At 35.9% G+C, this 17,851-nt stretch overlaps 1 protein-coding gene across 1 annotated transcript; it reads left to right on the top strand.

Moving 5' to 3' along the window:
- Window positions 1-2,753: 2,753 nt before the first annotated feature.
- LOC128216056 (M-phase inducer phosphatase-like) lies at window positions 2,754-6,394 on the top strand. Its single transcript, XM_052922649.1, has 8 exons — window positions 2,754-2,770; window positions 3,172-3,217; window positions 3,633-3,800; window positions 4,111-4,272; window positions 4,531-4,677; window positions 5,129-5,358; window positions 5,716-5,833; window positions 6,130-6,394. The coding sequence occupies exons 1-8, from the start codon at window positions 2,754-2,756 to the stop codon at window positions 6,265-6,267; spliced, it is 1,026 nt and encodes a 341-aa protein (XP_052778609.1). The 3' UTR covers window positions 6,268-6,394.
- Window positions 6,395-17,851: the final 11,457 nt, after the last annotated feature.

The following is a 17,851-nucleotide window of genomic DNA, read 5'->3' as shown; positions in this document are numbered from 1 at the left end:
TAATTTCCTCATCAAGAAACTAGACCGCTATTTGAACTCTTTGTATATTTAAAAAGTGTTTGGAACTTCCGTATTGTATACAAGCAAACTTTATAATTACTTCACGTACAAACTGTAGATAACTTCTCGTTGACCTCTTATCTTGGCAAGTGACTCCTGTTCGAGAATTCATATTTTGTTTGACATTTCAACGGTATCAACGTATTTTTTCAATTCTTACCTTGTTGAATTGTGTTAAACGACATGTTACCTTTCTGGAATACAGCCGAAACGACTATGAGGTATGTGTTTTGTATCAATTCATACAATGTTAATTTATCTATATTAAGTACATGTAGATCTGTTGTATGTAATACAATATAAAAAGGGCAGAGTGAGCGCAACGAGCGAGCACTTCTAAGTCATTAAGATTGTAAAAGAATGGCTAAGATCATAACCACTTTTTAGCAGTGGAAAAACTTATTGATGGGAACATTTCCAGTCAGATTTATGTTTAAATACACACATTTTGTCAATATGTATTTAAAAGCAAGTTGTATAATATATTCATAAATAAATATGGGGCATATATAAATCATACAACAGCAAACCGTTCCGCTCAATAGAACTGTTATCTGCATTGCAAGATTGATATGAAATTTGAGCTTTATTCTTTTGGGGTAAGACTTTTATGGTTACAATTAAGTGACACCTTATATACTACATATATTCAGGAAATATGATAACTTCCCTTTAATGTTGACACTAACAAACTATCGTCGACAGAGTACAAATGCACGGAAGCTGATAAGATCGCAAGGTTATTTATGGTCCTCTAATGTGGCCCCTATAAATTTAATCAAAGATAATCATCCCCTTTATTGTAGGAATATATTAATTGAGTTAAGTCAAAGCGACTACGCATGCAATCAGAATTAATGTCCATTGTCTGTATTTTTCGGGCCCTAGGCATTCGTAGGCTCTCGCTCCCCCTCTATATATATTTATATATATATATATACATATTGCAAATCTTTACCAAAGTCCATACCGAGCTAAGAACACAAAAAAGCAATAATACGAACTAAGTAAGATACGTTTCAACTTAGTAATATTGCTAAAAAATCCGTTTATCTTATCAACTTTTTTATATCTTTGATTAAGTTCATATAGAGCATTAATAACTTCATGTTGCATTTCTGTAATGACAAGGGTCTGAGCTAAATTTAGGCAACACAATTGCCTTCGTGCTAGGCATGTTTAATGGGAAATAATTGAAGAGTCGCAGTCATTTTTCAAACTATTTAGATAAACTATCTCTATACGTCAATGAATTTTGTATGAATGTTTCTATGAGTGTCACTATAAAAAAGATCAAAACCAGTTTAAAGCAGACGGGAAACCAAATTATGACGTCATGTCTGTGAAGATTTAAAGGTACAATTCCTAAAGGTTTAACGTCGAACTTATTGAAGGCCGTACGAAGATTTCATTAGCAGAAAGTATAGGTTATTGTCTCATAGATATTCATTATATTTTATTAACAAATGACAGAAAGTTGTGAAATCTTCCCCCAAGGAAAGGGATTGTGGTTTGTTTCGGCTACATAATTCCCCATCGTACATACATATTTGATCAAAAAAATTAACTAGTAATTCTGTGTGTCTTTTAATGCATGTTCAATGTTTCTAAGATGTCATATTTTTAGTGTATGGGAAATTCTTAGAAGCTAGTACATGTTAAAAAATAGGTGAAACATTGTAGAATGGATAGATACAGTACCTTGACAGTAAAAAATAACATGTTGACAATACACGAGAAAACGGAAGTTGAAATTGTCACTTTGTATATCATGGCCCTAAATTAAGTAAATTAAAACAACCAGAAGCCGCAATTCTACCTAAACGGTAGGTGTTAGGGTCGGTATAAAAACATGCCAGAAAACGCAAATTACCCGTTTATTGGGCCACGAATGACAACGAATCATGTGCCATAATGGCAGGGGATATTTCTATCTGGAGCTTGTTCTTTAAGGTTGATAGATAATTTTAAAGCCCAAAACTTTTATCAGGACAGCAACACCATCTTTGACTTTGTAAGTGATATTTATATTATTAGAAACGTATTGATTCAGTAAACGTACCAGGTTTGTAAACACCAAAAGGAAGCACTTATTTTGTAATCTTGAGAAGGGGTTAAGAATTGAAATATCGTGGCTTTGCGTATTTTTCGATTTGAAAATAAAAGGATCCTCTCGCGACAAATATATCCATAATAAACTTAACAAACTCGATTGGCGTTTTCGTAGCATCGCGAATGTTCTAACAGTTTGCTACGAAAGGTTTTTGCAATATCATACAGAAATTGACGGACAATGCCCGAAACTTGCTTAAGCCCACACATTGAGATTGTACACGTTCCATACACTTATTCTGTAAAAGCAAAGAACGCACTTATTTAAAGCAAGACAAACACTATTAGACTGAGAACAGTTTGAGCACATTTACTCAAAATGTAAAGAAAAACATTATATCGAACAACCTTACATCACTGCAAGAAAAAAATGCAAATTATATCCCAAAGTACCACATTATCAGCTTAGTGCAGTAACCTGGAATTTAGGTTGTACTAATACATAGTTATGTGTTATCAGGACCAGACAATTATTGTCAGTCTGTGGATTGACTACATACCGGAAGCTGCTATATTATATTATATTATAATAAAATGGTTTATATAGTAAACACGCCCAGAGGTTATTCGTGCTTATAAATATGGATATAGAAAGGATGTAAGTTATATAAGTAATGTATTAAAAGTATTCAGCTTCGGCAATGAAATAACATCAACAACACTTTCAATATTTTATGTGTTGTTTTCTTCCTTTGTGGGTGTTAGAATTAAAATAGAAGTACATACATTTACGTACCGTAAACGTATCGAGAAAAGGCCACATGTCGTAGTACGCCGTGATTATTGTACTCAGCGTCTATTATGATCGGTTTAATCAAGCACCCGCGTCGTCTTTGATCATGGCGATGCGTAATCATTGTCTTTTATGGTGGCATATTGCCCGGACTAGCTGTGATCATGTGACTGCAGACCGCTAATTAAAGATGCGCTATGTGATAATAAAAGCTCGTGAGCTAGTGCCGGAGATTTATGGTATATTTCTGTGTTTTGTCATTCCAGTTCCAAGATCGAGACCAGCAGCATCTCCAACAGCGAACCTTCGACTGTAAGTTTGCATGTTTCTTAATTGTTTTTGTTTTTTATAAAGATTTACATGAATGCTTTCGTGCCACAATTAAATCCATCACCCACCATTAGAACTTAACATTTAGATTACGATATATACTTCTAAGTTTGTGGATGCAGTGCTTAGATAGACGATTCATGGATATTTATAATATGTAGTTCTAAAATAAATCTAGGAACAAAAACATATCACTTATATTTCGACTAAAACAATTTTATGTCATCATTATTTAAATGACAAAAAATCACAGGCACTCGCGCGTGCAAACACACAAACACACCCTAGTCTGTGTTATTTTTTAAGTTTTAAACATAATAACTTTTTTTGTCTTTAGATACATAGAATCAGAGTATGTTATTTATTTTTGTACTTAAATACGTTCTTTCCCGTTTAGCTATCCGCCATGTTGAGATTGACGACACCAAGCAAGCAGGAAGAGGGCGACATCGGCGCCTTTCTCACGCCGCCTGTCAAGGGAGAAAACACTGCAGACAAGGGTCAAGACCGGACAGCCACCGACACCCCACCATTCACTTCCGGTCATGACAAATCCAACACTGAGGTCAGTTATTAAAATAATTTAAATCGATATTTTATAGGGCATTGATAAATAATGAAAAGCTGGAAATCTCCAAACACAAACAAGATATGAGAGTTTATAAGGTTTGAAACTTACTTATAAACAGTAAAAATGAGATTGCAATTGCCAGCAGCTATCAAAGTTTTGATTTAATTGATTGATTGGATGACGAATGAGTGATTTTATGGATTATTGGATGATGGTATAATCGCTTGATATATTATTGTTTTATTTGATAAATAATTGATTCGTTCATAGATTTTCCTAACAATATGAGTTATTGTATCAACAGGTATGCCGGAAGCCACTGGGCCGATTCCTGTCGTTCGATGTTAAGAGAAGCCTGTTCTCATGCAAGCGTCTAGCCGATGAACTCGAGGACACTCCGGCCACCAAGCGTCTGAGAGAGACAGGGGTCGCCCTTAGCAACATCACTCTAAATGTATGTCCTGTTGTTTTATTCATTCAACATATTTTAAACTATCAAACAAGTAACAGCAAAAGCAAACAATTTACAATATAATTTCAATTGTGTTCTCCATTGACAGAAATTGTGTTAAGCTGTTGATATTTCGATTTTTTGTTTGAATCGTTCCGCTTGATGACAAATATTTAAGTCTTTAAAAATGAAAATAAAATACAGGAATAAATGTGGATACGAATTGGTTCGGATGTTTTGTAAAGCAACATGTTTCTTAACCAGAATGTGGAGACCACTAGCGACCACGGAGATGAGATCAAGTCTGTGGTAAACACGTTGTCCACGGACCCGGAAGTGGTTGCAGACGGTTCCCGGCCCTACACACTCCCCACCGTCCCTGGCAAACACAAGGACCTCAAGGCCATCTCACCCGATACCGTAAGTTCATGTTTACTTATAAGTCATTGTAATCGGTAATGATACTCTTCATGTAACATATCTCATTCAAATACGTGTAAGGGACCACATTGGCTCGTTTACTTTGGGTTACTTTAATTTTCTAAAGCATGCCAATTACTAGTACAGTACAGTCATTTTAGTGTAATTTATATAGAGAAGGTTTGGTACGTTAACTATAGTTCTTAATATAAGCACACATTATAAATCGTACCGTTCTGGGGGTTATAGGACCTCCATTTTCGAGCCAAAAAGAGGTCTCTTTTCAGTATATAATTATGTATTTTACGAAAACCGTGAAGGTTATAATACTTCTTCTTTATATCGAACTTTAAAAAAGAAAGAAAGAAGAATAAAATGCACAAAAACAAATGAGGAGACAACTTGGCAAACGTCTTGTAAATCTTTACTATGGTATTCTCCCATATTCCAGATGGACGCGGTGTTGCGTGGTTGCTATGACGACGAGATCGGGCGACTGACAGTGATAGATTGCCGTTACCCTTACGAGTTCGAGGGCGGCCACATCTGGGGCGCCGTGAATCTCTTCACACGAGACATGGTGCGAGACTTCCTCCTTTCGCACATTGACGATGACGTTACATCCGGTCGACACGTGCTCGTCTTCCACTGCGAGTTCTCGTCCGAGCGGGGACCGAAGATGTAAGCGTCTCAAAAAATATTTTCTAGTAAATCATAAGCCAATCATGGTGAAATACATGTGCGCGGTGTTGACGTTGTAAATCTGACACTGCCAGATGTCGATATTGTTTACCTTAATATGTGGAAATGATTTAAAATATTTCATTGCATTAACTAAGTAACTTGAAACAGAATATGATTTATGCATATCTTTCGTATCAGATATAATTGGATTTCATTATGCAAAAATAAAATTAAGAATAAATGTAAGATAAATGCTTGGAAAGTACATGTACAACATAATACAAAGCGGATTTATTCTTATAATACGTTATTTTATTTTAAACTAAAATACATATTTTCTTATGATATTTTCAGGTACCGTCACTTACGGAGCGAGGACCGTGGCCTCCACACGGACATCTACCCGCGCCTTGCCTTCCCGGAAGTATACTTGCTAGAGGGCGGATACAAGGCTTTCTACCACAAACACATTGTATGTACTAATTTATAACAAGTATGTTTTTTATTAAATTATATTTAAAATGCGTTTAAGAGCACCATAGTTTAACATATAAATATAGAGCGAATTAATCGTTTTCATAATTCTTAGAGCTTAGCATAGATAAGCATATGATGTATGCCATTAGCTAAAAACGAAGATCAAAGGTGTTATCCCGGCCAGGAATTTTAAGAAAGTAACAGACGCTCTTTGAGAAACATAAACACGTATTTGAATGCGATGAATAAAATCGAATCAGACCAAAACATGTACCATTTATCCTGTTTTAGGTCCAGTGCGACCCTCAACAATACATGCCGATGTTGCATAAAGACCACGTGACTGACCTTCGTCACTTCCGTGCCAAGTCAAAGTCCTGGACAGCGGGTGAACGCGCAAATCGACTTCGCACCAGCCTGCGCTTCTAGAACGCCATTGTGCTGATGTCATTTTTGTGACGTCACCCTGATATACGCATGCGCAAGAGCCGATGTAACAGAAGCATCTGAGTGGTATATGTGACTAAAATTATTGCTGGGCAGTGCTTAGACTTTAGAATATATAGCGTCTCTTGGTTACAAAGCGACAGTGAAAGCCGATCTGTGATAAATAACTTGGAATTGTCTTAACTTTGAGATATCATTTTGTTGTTTTTGAATGCCTATTCGAGTTTAACTTATTTTGACTTGTTTCAATGTTTGTTTTCCTGATTCCTCCTTTATTCTTTCTCATCTTTTCTTTTGTTGTTATCTTTTGTTGTGTTGTATATAGCTCTTATTCTTTCTTTAGATTGTTTTCTATGATTTCTAATGTTCCGTCACCAGAATTTTTAAATAAAAGAAAAAAGTGAATTGCAATTTTTGTTTATTTTTTCTAAATATAAGGGAGGTCACTATAATTAAGGAATACATTTCACCCTGAGATGAGCTATTCAATTCTTCGAAGCAGGTTTGCTGAAATTTGTCTACACAAGTGGTGTTGACAAGTGAACTAACGTTCCGCGTAAGACAAACATTGAAAATCCCGTTTGATCAACGATTGATTTTATATGTTTGGGATAAGATATATTGTATCATGTATTTATAGAACCAGAAACTCTTCGATCCAGGAGATGAAATGAGTTTACTCCAAAATTTATCATTCGAGTTATAACTTTTGCACTAAGATGGTATCTACTCATTTCTAAGACGAGCAAAGAACCTGGGGATATCTTTTGTAATGTTCGTTATTCAGCGCAAAAATTCGCAATGCAGTACATGTAACTCTATAAGCTCCAGGTTTACAAACCCCCGGACTTCGCATCTGTATATTGAAAAGGTACTTTAGTAGCATCGAAAACTTTCATTTGATGATCTAGTGGCAAGTTCTGGTTATTGATTTTAGAAAAATGTTAAGCACGGCTTTGTTTTCCTGGCTAATTAAAGATTTCAAAAACTAAAAATGCTCCCAATGGATTACCAATTAACTCCTAATATTCCTTGGCTATATTTTAAACTTCATTATTAATATATAATATCACTTCAATACAATACCAAAGGAAACAATGTATACTTTGTGACAATATTTTATATACCCGGGTCAATAATGGACAGGTCTTTCTATCTAAAGATTTATTTTAATACATCATTAAAGCGAAATCTATCATAAAGACTGCAATGTTGTATGTGATATCCATATTATTAGTTTTAATGCGTAATGTACGTGAAGTTAGCAGCCTAGCGGCCTAGCGGCGTGAAGTTGGCGGCCTAGCGGCGTGAAGTTGGCGGCCTATCAAAAATGTCGAGAAAATGCATGTATACATGCTTTGAAATAGGATACCATTTTAGACCGCTAGGCCGCCCGGCCGCTAACTTCACGCCGCTGGGCCGCTAGGCCGCTGAAGTGCTCGATCGACTTTTTTAAAAATGCTTTAGAGTGATAATTTGTGCATACAAATAGTAAATACATCATTGTTTTAGAAGAAAATGCATGTATACATGCTTTTAAATAGGATACCATTTTAGACCGCTAGGCCGCTAGGCCGCTAGGCCGCCAGGCCGCTAACTTTACGTCGCTAGACCGCTGAAGTGCTCGATCGACTTTTTTGAAAAAAGTTAAAAAAAACGCTTCAGAGTGATAACTTGTGCTTAATAACAGTAAATATATCATTGTTTTAGAAGAACAGACATGTTTAATGCTTTTAATTAGCTGACTGATTTATCGACGTTTTTGAAAAAAAAATGTTGATTATGCTTCAATGTGTTAATGTGTGCATAAAACAGTTAAAGTGTCATTGTTTTAGAAGAAAATACATGTATACATGCTTTGAACTAGGAATCAATTCTAGGCCGCTAGGTCGCTAACTTCACGCAGCTAGGTCGCTGAAGTGCTTGATCGACTATTTTGTAAAAAAAAGTTAAAAAACGCTTCAGAGTGATAATTTGTGCAAAAAACAGTTCATTTATAATTGTTTTAGAATAAAACGTACATTAAAATGTTCTGAATAGTAAACAATTTAAGGCCGCTGTGTAACTGGTTGAATAAAAAACTTTGATTTTATCATTGTTTTTTAAAAAAAACGCAATAACAATTGCTTAGATATAGAGATAAAAATAGGCCACGAGGCCGCTAGGCCGCTAGGCCGCTAGGCCGCTAGGCCGCCAACTTCACGCCACTAGGCCGCCAGGCCGCTAACTTCACGCCGCTAGGTCGCTAACTTCACGCCGCTAGGCCGCTAACTTCACGCCGCTAGGCCGCTAACTTCACGCCGCCAGGCCGCTAACTTCACGCCGCTAGGCCGCTAACTTCACGCCGCTAGGCCGCTAACTTCACGCCGCTAGGCCGCTAACTTCACGCCGCTAGGCCGCTAACTTCACGCCGCTAGGCCGCTAACTTCACGCTGCCAGGCCGCTAACTTCACGCCGCCAGGCCGCTAACTTCACGCCGCCAGGCCGCTAACTTCACGCCGCTAGGCCGCTAACTTCACGCCGCTAGGTCGCTAATTTCACGTACATTAGTATTTTATTTTCATATTAAGTTATCTATTATATCATTTGTATGTACGGACAGAAAAAAATACATGTAAGAAGCGATTATTTCTTTTTTCAGTAATCTTATAACCCTGAGATGTTAATCTGTATGTAAGGGGCTTAGTATCGAGTTGTTTTGGCTTTTCGTATTAATCGATTGGAATATAAAAGATTTCACATTATCTTGGTCAATATTTTCATATCAAACTTAAACCACTCATTTGGCTTTTCGAAATATCGTGAGTTTTCTAGCAGTTTGCTAATAAAGGTTTCTCCTAACATCATAGAGAAATGATGAACAATACGTAGAACGTACTTAAGCACACACATTAAGATTGTCTTAAGTTTGTACACGCCCCATATACTTAGTCTGTAAAAGCAAAGACAGCACTTACTTTAGGCAAAACAAACACGATTAGACTGAGAACAGTTTGAGCATATTTGCTCAAAATATAAAGAAAAACATTATGTCGAACAATCTTACATAACAACCTTACATCACTGTTTATGTTAAAATAGGTAGATACATGTTATCAGAACCAGAGAAGTGTTGTCTGTCGATGAATTGACGTCTATTTAAGAAGTTTATTCTGTGTCTATTATAATTAGGGATGCAAACGATTATTCGAATATTCGATCAAACGTTTGGTATTCGAATGTCAAAATCGGTATTCGAATATTCGGAAAAAAGAGTAATGATACTAATTCTCAATAAAGAGAATAAAAAACCTTTTGCCTACAACACTGTTGTTGTTTATAAAGTTCGTTTGTTTTGTTTTTACAACGACTGGCCCCTAATGCCAAATAAAAAAGGAGTGGTGGCTATTTGACCAAAATGGGGGCGTTTTGACCAAATTGGGAGCGTTTTGACCATTTTTTTTCAAGTGGGGGCTTTTTGACCAAAAGTGTGTGGGCTATTTGACCAAAATGGGGGGCTTTTTGACTGGGGGCTATTTGACTTGGGGGCTATTTGACCAGGTTCCGGTGTGAACGTAATGACAATACACTAAACACTAAAAAAAGTACAATATTAATATTATTATTTTATTTATTTGTTTAAGAAAATAAACCATAGTAACCCTCTGTGTATATGAACATGAACACTTAAAAACATGTAGGGAAAACAAGTAATGCCAACGCACTCTCTGGTCCTGAAGTAGTTTCAATAATTAAATAGTGAGGCAATAGTCGGGCATCGACAACAAAGTGGTCAGTTCATATATATATTAGAACTATAAACACATATAGTGGGCGAAAAGTCCTGTTCTCACAACACTGTCTTGCCCATCCTCGAAAAAATACCATTCTTACACATAAATGTTTTTTAAGATACAACTTAATATCTAAATTACAACTGTAGTTAAGACTAGAGAAATGAAACCATATCCAATATTCAGAGCTGTGGGGCCACTCTAGATGTCATTCATCGCAGGTTTCGCGGCATTTTGGGTACAAAATTACTCCTTTGGTGAATATCCCATCAACCGATGGGGGTAAAACTCCCCCTTTGGATTCAAAATTCTGTTTAAGTCACACTTGGGGATGTGACGGGGTCAAGCCATAATGCAGCCATTAAAGGGCGCGGGCAGACCTTTATAAACTCGACAACAACAACGTCATATGTCATTTAGGGACATATCGCCGGGTACTGTAAAAAGTCCCCCTACTTTTACAATAACTGACTAGGAATCGGCTATAACACAAATGTTTTGTCTTGGCTGCAAATTAAGCTGTACAACATAGCTCAAATCGCAGTGATGATATGAATGCCATGTGCTACAATAGTGTTGTTACATAAATGTGCTTTAAATTGTGTTCCATGATTCAATACAATGTTCGTGCTTTGAAATGTAAATGTATTGAATAGCGTTCTATGATATATTTCCTCTATTGTTGAACACTGGATGAGTCAAATCCAGATATGTTTTCGTTTTATTATTTTACTAGTTCCCGAGTTGGTTTGGGTTTTCAATAGTTATATTTAGAGGCCAATCTCATAGCGAGGCTGCTTGTCCTACGGAAAGACCCTCCGTTGGCGCAAAACACTATTTGACTAGGAATCCATCTGATTTCACATTGTTTACACATATAAAGGCAGCGGAATTGAAATTATTCGATTTTGTTGTTTGTCTGTTTGTTATGTATTGGTTTTTTCTTCCTGAAAATTGCGAATTTCAAAGGCTTATTTGGGGAAAATCGGGGTCCGCCGCTACGACAAATAGGGTCAAATTGCCCCGGCTATTACTTAAGCGAGTAATAATAGTAGTAACCTACATCTTCCAAAATATGGATTTCAGTAATCGAATATTCGATCGAATAAATTACCTAATATTCGAATATCAATTTTGCCATTCGTTTGCATCCCTAATTATAATAAAACGGATTCAATAGTAAAAACGCTCAGTGTTTATTCGTGGTTTTTAAATATTGATAGAGCAACAACGTACGCGATTTTTAATTTAAATTTGAAGTGTTTAACATAATAAATTTTGTATTATAAGATCGCATACCATCAAAAGCAATCTAAATTTTGTTTTCACGTATTGAGAAACGGCCACATGTCGTAGCACGCCGTGATTTACGGTGCCCAGCGTCCATTTTGATCAATTTAATCAAGCACCCGCGGCGTCAATGATCATGGCCGGTGTAATCATTGTCTTTTAAAGTGGCATATTGCCCGGACTAACTGTGACTATGTCATGTGACTGTAGACCGCGTATTGATAATATTATACCTTACATAAAATGTCCCTTCTTTGTGTAAATAAGGTTGACCGTTCTGTATATCAATGTATTTTAATAAATATCCAGTTTTCATGACGTCAGCGGTCCATATCATGTTTTTGGCCGGAACCGCTTGTCTTCCGTCAATGTTCAAACCTAATCCGAGCCTCTATGATGGGAATAATAGCTATCTGTACGATGACAAAACAGAACTGGGTGTTCGCTCCAAATAAATCACAATGCTCCAAGGGTAATAAGAACAGCACATTCAGCAGTTATATCTTAGCAAAACTAATAATGCCAATACTGTAATTTTACTCGTGCAGTACTATGTCGATTCCTGTTATAGCCAGCTGCCAAGCTCTTTTATAACTGGATTCTGGGTACCTCATTTACGTTTCGTGAACAACTATTTGATTCTACTTACTAGTTTATTTATATCTTACTATACAGTATATTTACATCAATTGTGATTGCTAAGTCAACTCAGAATTGTACACGAAAGATGCTACTTGCATTAGATACTTCACTTATATCATTAACGGAAAAAAAACAACATAAAAACATAAAACAAATGTTATTAATCATAACTAATCACACTTGTTTATTTGAGTTTATCAAGGTCTGCCCGCGCCCATTGGCTGAATTATTGCTTGACCCCGCCGTGACGCCATCACGACTTAAATTGTGTTTAAATGCCGTAAGTGACATGAGATAGAAGTGACAGCAATTCGCAGTCAAATCCAGGGTTTGGAAGACTTGAAGAGACAGAGTGAGATACAAGAGATCCGGGTGGGATACCCTAGCTCTTTGCGAAGAGACCTCTTGGTTCTTTAACGTGCTCGGTGTAAAGCATCGATACACGGAGTACAACTTTCCTGGGTTAAACCAGTACTGAATACACCACTTTTCCAAACACTACCCTTTTAAATGCCGAGTGACAGGCAAGGGAGCTACTTGTACCAACTTTTAACGTCTTTCGGTATGACGCGGCCTGGGATCGAACCCACGACCTCCCACTCCGTAGGCGGACGCCTTAACCACTAGGCCACGGAGACGATTAACTAATTACACAACAACAAGTAAATATTTTATAGCAGCATCCCTATACAGTTTACAGAAAGAAACTAAAAATAACACGAACTAAATCACCTATGAAAAAACCCCTAAAAACTGTACATATTTTGTAAACTTTATATCGACGTGATGTTAATATCCACTAGGGAATGACAGCCATTAATGTATATGTACATTAATAGATCCTCCTAATTTGGAGCAGTAATCATGATAGTGCACATGTATATTTAATATGCAACTACCAGTAATATTTTATCATATTTACTATCAAAAGAACAGAAAGAACATCTCCCATATGATATTGACAATTTTTAGAAGTGTTGCAAACTGTTTGTTCAAAACCACTGTCTTCCAAAGCAACTCGCGCCTTTACATCAGACCCGTCTTTGTGTTGAATTAAGTAAAATGCATTGCTCAAAAGATATGTCTGTGTATACCTGTTGTACAAAATGACTCCTTTATGAACGCCTTTGTAGATAACAAATTCATCTTGATTCAATTCTACTTGGTCAGAAGAGAAAAACCTTCCGTACTCCAGTGTTGTTAGACGTTTTATCTGCTTCTGTTGGAAAAACTGTTTATTAACGTACAACGGTTTGTATGTCGCGTAATCTTTTGATGCTTGTAGTAGAGCCTCGTGATCAAAGTCAACGAATAGTGAATCATTGATATACCAAGGTAGAGGCTTGTTTACCAGCGTTATGTTTGCATGTATGGATGTCCCGTCGAGGTGTATAACAGCTCCTAGATCAATGTCTTTTTCGATCTTCTGAGTTGTTTCATCGATCGTGTCACCATACAGACCCATATGGAATACTTTACCAAGGAACACACGAGTGGATTTAGCTGTGTCGGTACCAATAAATACAATATCACCATAGGGACTCTTAATGATATCTGGTGTAGCAACTCGGATAAATTCCTTGTATTCAGAATGATCTAACGTAATTTTGAACAATGCTGTTAAAGCCATAATATTTGTACGCTCATATACCGTTTCGCACTCCCCAGTTCCGAGTCTTTGTTTCCCTGTAGGGCAATGAAGATGTCGACATGACGCGGATGTCTGAAAATAACACAAATAACGGTTAATACGGACTTGCTCATGATATTATTACTACAGTTTATATTGAACATGGCCAATTACTGGCCGGGACGGGACTATCCTATATGTTCAATTCTGGGGATGAGCATTTATGTCGACGTTTAGGTTAAACAATAGCAAGTGAAATCAAAGGGAAATTCAGACAAATCCAGTACCACAACTCTTATTCCATGTGTTATAGTTTTGTTAAAATAATATAGCATAGGTCGATGTATATCAAAATACTAGTAAAAAATCCAGTTTGTACGAGCCAGGCTTTAATTTTACGCTTCATAGTCCAGTGACTCAGTGGCTGAAAATGCAAATAAAGGTGAAAAAAATGCACTGAAATGTTGCATATTTGTGTGGTTTGATCTCTGCTGTGTGTGAAAAAGTATAGAACAATTCAACGGTGCAAAATGTTTCTCGGGGGGTAAAATGTTGAAAATTGTAAACGAAAGTATACATTTCTTTAATTTGTCTGTATCAATTTTTCAATTAGAAATAAAAAATATCAGAATAACTGTATTTAATATATATTGTACAGTAAAATAATATACCCCATGTATATGCACACCATATATTGTGAAATGTGAAAAATGTGTAAAAATGGGATAAAAAGTAGGAATTTGTGGGATCGGTCTATATCAAAATTAGATTAAGCAATAGAACTATCAGAATAACTGTATTTGGTAGATATGATACAGCACCATAACATGTCTACTGTGTAGACGCATAATTTATTGTGAAATGTTGAAAAATGCAACCAAAACTATGAATTTCTGGAATTTGTCAATATCAAAATTATATTTAGCAATAAAAATACCAGAATAATTATGTTTAATATATTCTGTTACAGCACAATAACATACCTTATATATAGACACATCTTCTATTGTGAAATGTGATATTTGGGGTAAAATGTTTAAAAAATAAACAAGTTTAAGAGGGAATTTTGGAGTTTGCCAATGACTGGACAGAACTATGATGAAAAAGTTCCTAATTAACTGTACTTAACATCATTAAATTGAATTGCTCTACAACAAACACAGGTGCAGAATGTCATACAACGAGAAAGTTGATTTTTTGGCTACTTGTAGTTGTAACTATAAATGAAAGTGAGGATTTCTTAAAGTTGCCAAATGTCGTTATTACACGCAGCATTCAAATATCAGAATAATTTATAATCTAATTTATATACATAAATACCAAATGTACATAAATGTGCCTGATTATGAAATTTCAGTTTAATGGAAACATCTTAAAATATATAAACAAAAGTTGATATTTGTGGAATTTACCAATATTCAATTAGAATACAAAAATGACATAAACATGTTTATTATTATCTTTATTTTTTTATAATACACTAAACGCCTTCACCAATAGATAAATAATAAATCATAAAGAGGAAATGTCGTCAACGTCACTCAATGTTTAAAAACGGTACATCGTTTAGCAGCAAAACCAAAGACGTTGATAGAATCAGAAATATGATATAGGCACATACATTTTGACGTAAATGTATTATGGATCACAAGCCTATTAGTAATTTTGAAAAAAATAAATAATGATAGTCATTATGCGGACTTCGTTACTGAGCAGATGCTAATGTGGAGTCTGGGGTGTTGGAGGTTTGACAAGAGGTCGGGGTATGAATGAGATTTTAAATGCAGTCTGGATTCTGTCACGACCTGCAACCTCTGAAATACATAAAGCTATGCAGAGTTTTTAGAAGTGTTATGTATTCTACAAGTGAACATCGCCTGGAGACCACAACAGCAATCCAAACTCGATACAGGAAGAATATAAAAATTGTTACACTGTACTTTCAAGAAATCCATTCCAATGTGAATCAGATTCGAAGAGTATAACCATTGGTATTGCATCATATGAGAGTGCAATTTTATTGCAAAACTTGACAGTCATTGGCATATCCCAGAAATTCTCATTTTCCTTTAATTGTTCAAACATTTTACCTAAACAAACATATTTCTTACTATACAATGTTTCTATACTTTAGGTATGTTAAACTGTTGTATAATATTTATTGGATTCAGTAATTCTAGATAATTTATTGTAAAATTTGACAAAGTTATTCGCCAATTCCAGACATTTTCATTATTATGCAATACTTTATAATACAACGTCTTTGAAAGAAATGTATTAATGAAACACACATACCGTTGAATTCTTTAGATGCACACCGATCTTGAAGTTAAGGCTACTTTCAACCCTTTCTTTCGTATTTTGGTACTGGAGAAGGACAATGAGATCATTTGGAGCGGCCTGTATAGTCACATAAATGCGGGTACAGAAAGATAATGCATCTGGCGTTGAGACGAAATTGCAAAGTGCACAATAAATGTTCTTGTAAACGATATTGTTGTAAATGCAGGGATTGAAAAAATCATGTCCACATGAAGAAGATATATATGCTTTTGTTAGGCCTGTACCGTACGGCGGAGGAATTGACCCCAAGCATTTGCTTGTCAGTTGTTTGAAGCACTGCTGGGAGTGTCGCAAATTAATTACACTCCATGCAGGTGGACGCAGTGTAACTACACAGTCAAACATTTTGAACATATCACTACCGTAGATGTTGATGATATCCAATAGTGTGTAGAAATTGTTTGCTTCTTCCGGCTTACATGAGAAGAACATACCCCAGGCCTCTAGACTGTCCGCATCGTTATTGCACTGAGCGCATATTTCGTTCTTGTAAACGTTTCCTGTCTTTGTTGACGAGACTGGGTGCAAGCTCCCAAGAACGGACAAGTTGCGCTCTTTACAGGGAACGTGACCTGTAAAATAAGTGAAGGTTATAAGTTCAATATTGTCCTGTAAAGTACAACAAGAGGCACATCAGTGCCTGTGCTCCACTGGCCAAAAGGTTCAAGCAAAGACCACCTAACGAACATTTTCGTCAAGTTTCATAGAAATACAATCATCAATTTTTGAGGAGAAGTTATTTAAAAAAAATTTTTACTTTAATAGCTCTGGCTGCCATGTTGTGCAGTGGACCGAAATGATTTGGGCAATTTGAGTAAAGGAGCACCAAACAAACATTTCTGTCAAGTTTTATCGAAAAAAGGTCATCGGTTTCGACGACAAGTCGTATAAAGTTTTTTTTTATTTTTTAGCTCTGGCAGCCATGGTGTGCAGTGGACTGGAACCATTTAACAAATTTTGGTTAATGACCACCCAAGGAACATTTCTGTCAAGTTTCATCAAAATCTGATCATCGGTTAACATTTAATCTGAATAGATTATGAAGAAAATATCTAACCTGAACAAGAACTGACGAGATAGAATCGACTTGGTGTTTCACTTACACTTTTCGGCCATTTAAGTTACTAAAAATAGCTGTTTCATAAACTTTCAGAATGTCACTTAAACGAAAATTAATGTTCAGTCTATATATACTTTCCTATGTATAAATGTAAGGTTTTTAAATTGATCTTTTTGTGAGAACTTTATGCTTATATGTTTACTCATAAATTATTATTGTTTAAAAATTATTTAAAGATGCTATACGTGAAAAATTAAGACATTATTTTTTTTTCTATTAAAGGGAGGTAATTCAGTAGTAAAATGTAATCAAAGCTATTAAAGCATGGCATTTCTTTTCTAACCATGTTGATATTATTACAGTCTATTCAAGCAAGATGCCTTTTGTTTTTACATAGTACCCATAGGTTCTGAAAAACAAGGAGCACTATTCCCAACAGAAGGATGTCACTCCCTATCACTGCATGAGCATCATAATAAAGAAATGTTTACTCAAACTGCAAGCTGCTCAATTGAAATAGGTATTTACCTCAAGCATACAGTTTTATAATGTGGCAAAATAGTCGGACTACTAGATTGTCATTCGGACTAGTAAAATATGCCATTATGCTAGTCCAACTGGCTAGTAGGTTAAAATGTTTTTCGTGAAGACTGCGGACGAGAAGTCCTTAAAGGTTTTTCTATTTTTAACTCTCGCAGCCATGTTGTGCAGCGGACCGGAACCATTTGGGCAATTTTGGTTAAAGGGCATCCCGATGAACATTTATGTAAAGTTTCATCAAAATCTGATAATCGGTTTCTGAGAAGATGTAGTTTAACGTTTTTTCTA

This window comes from Mya arenaria, chromosome 14 (assembly GCF_026914265.1).
Source record: "Mya arenaria isolate MELC-2E11 chromosome 14, ASM2691426v1".
In the NCBI taxonomy this organism is placed as follows: Eukaryota; Metazoa; Mollusca; class Bivalvia; order Myida; family Myidae; genus Mya; species Mya arenaria.
This window is presented reverse-complemented; position numbering and strand designations above follow the sequence as displayed.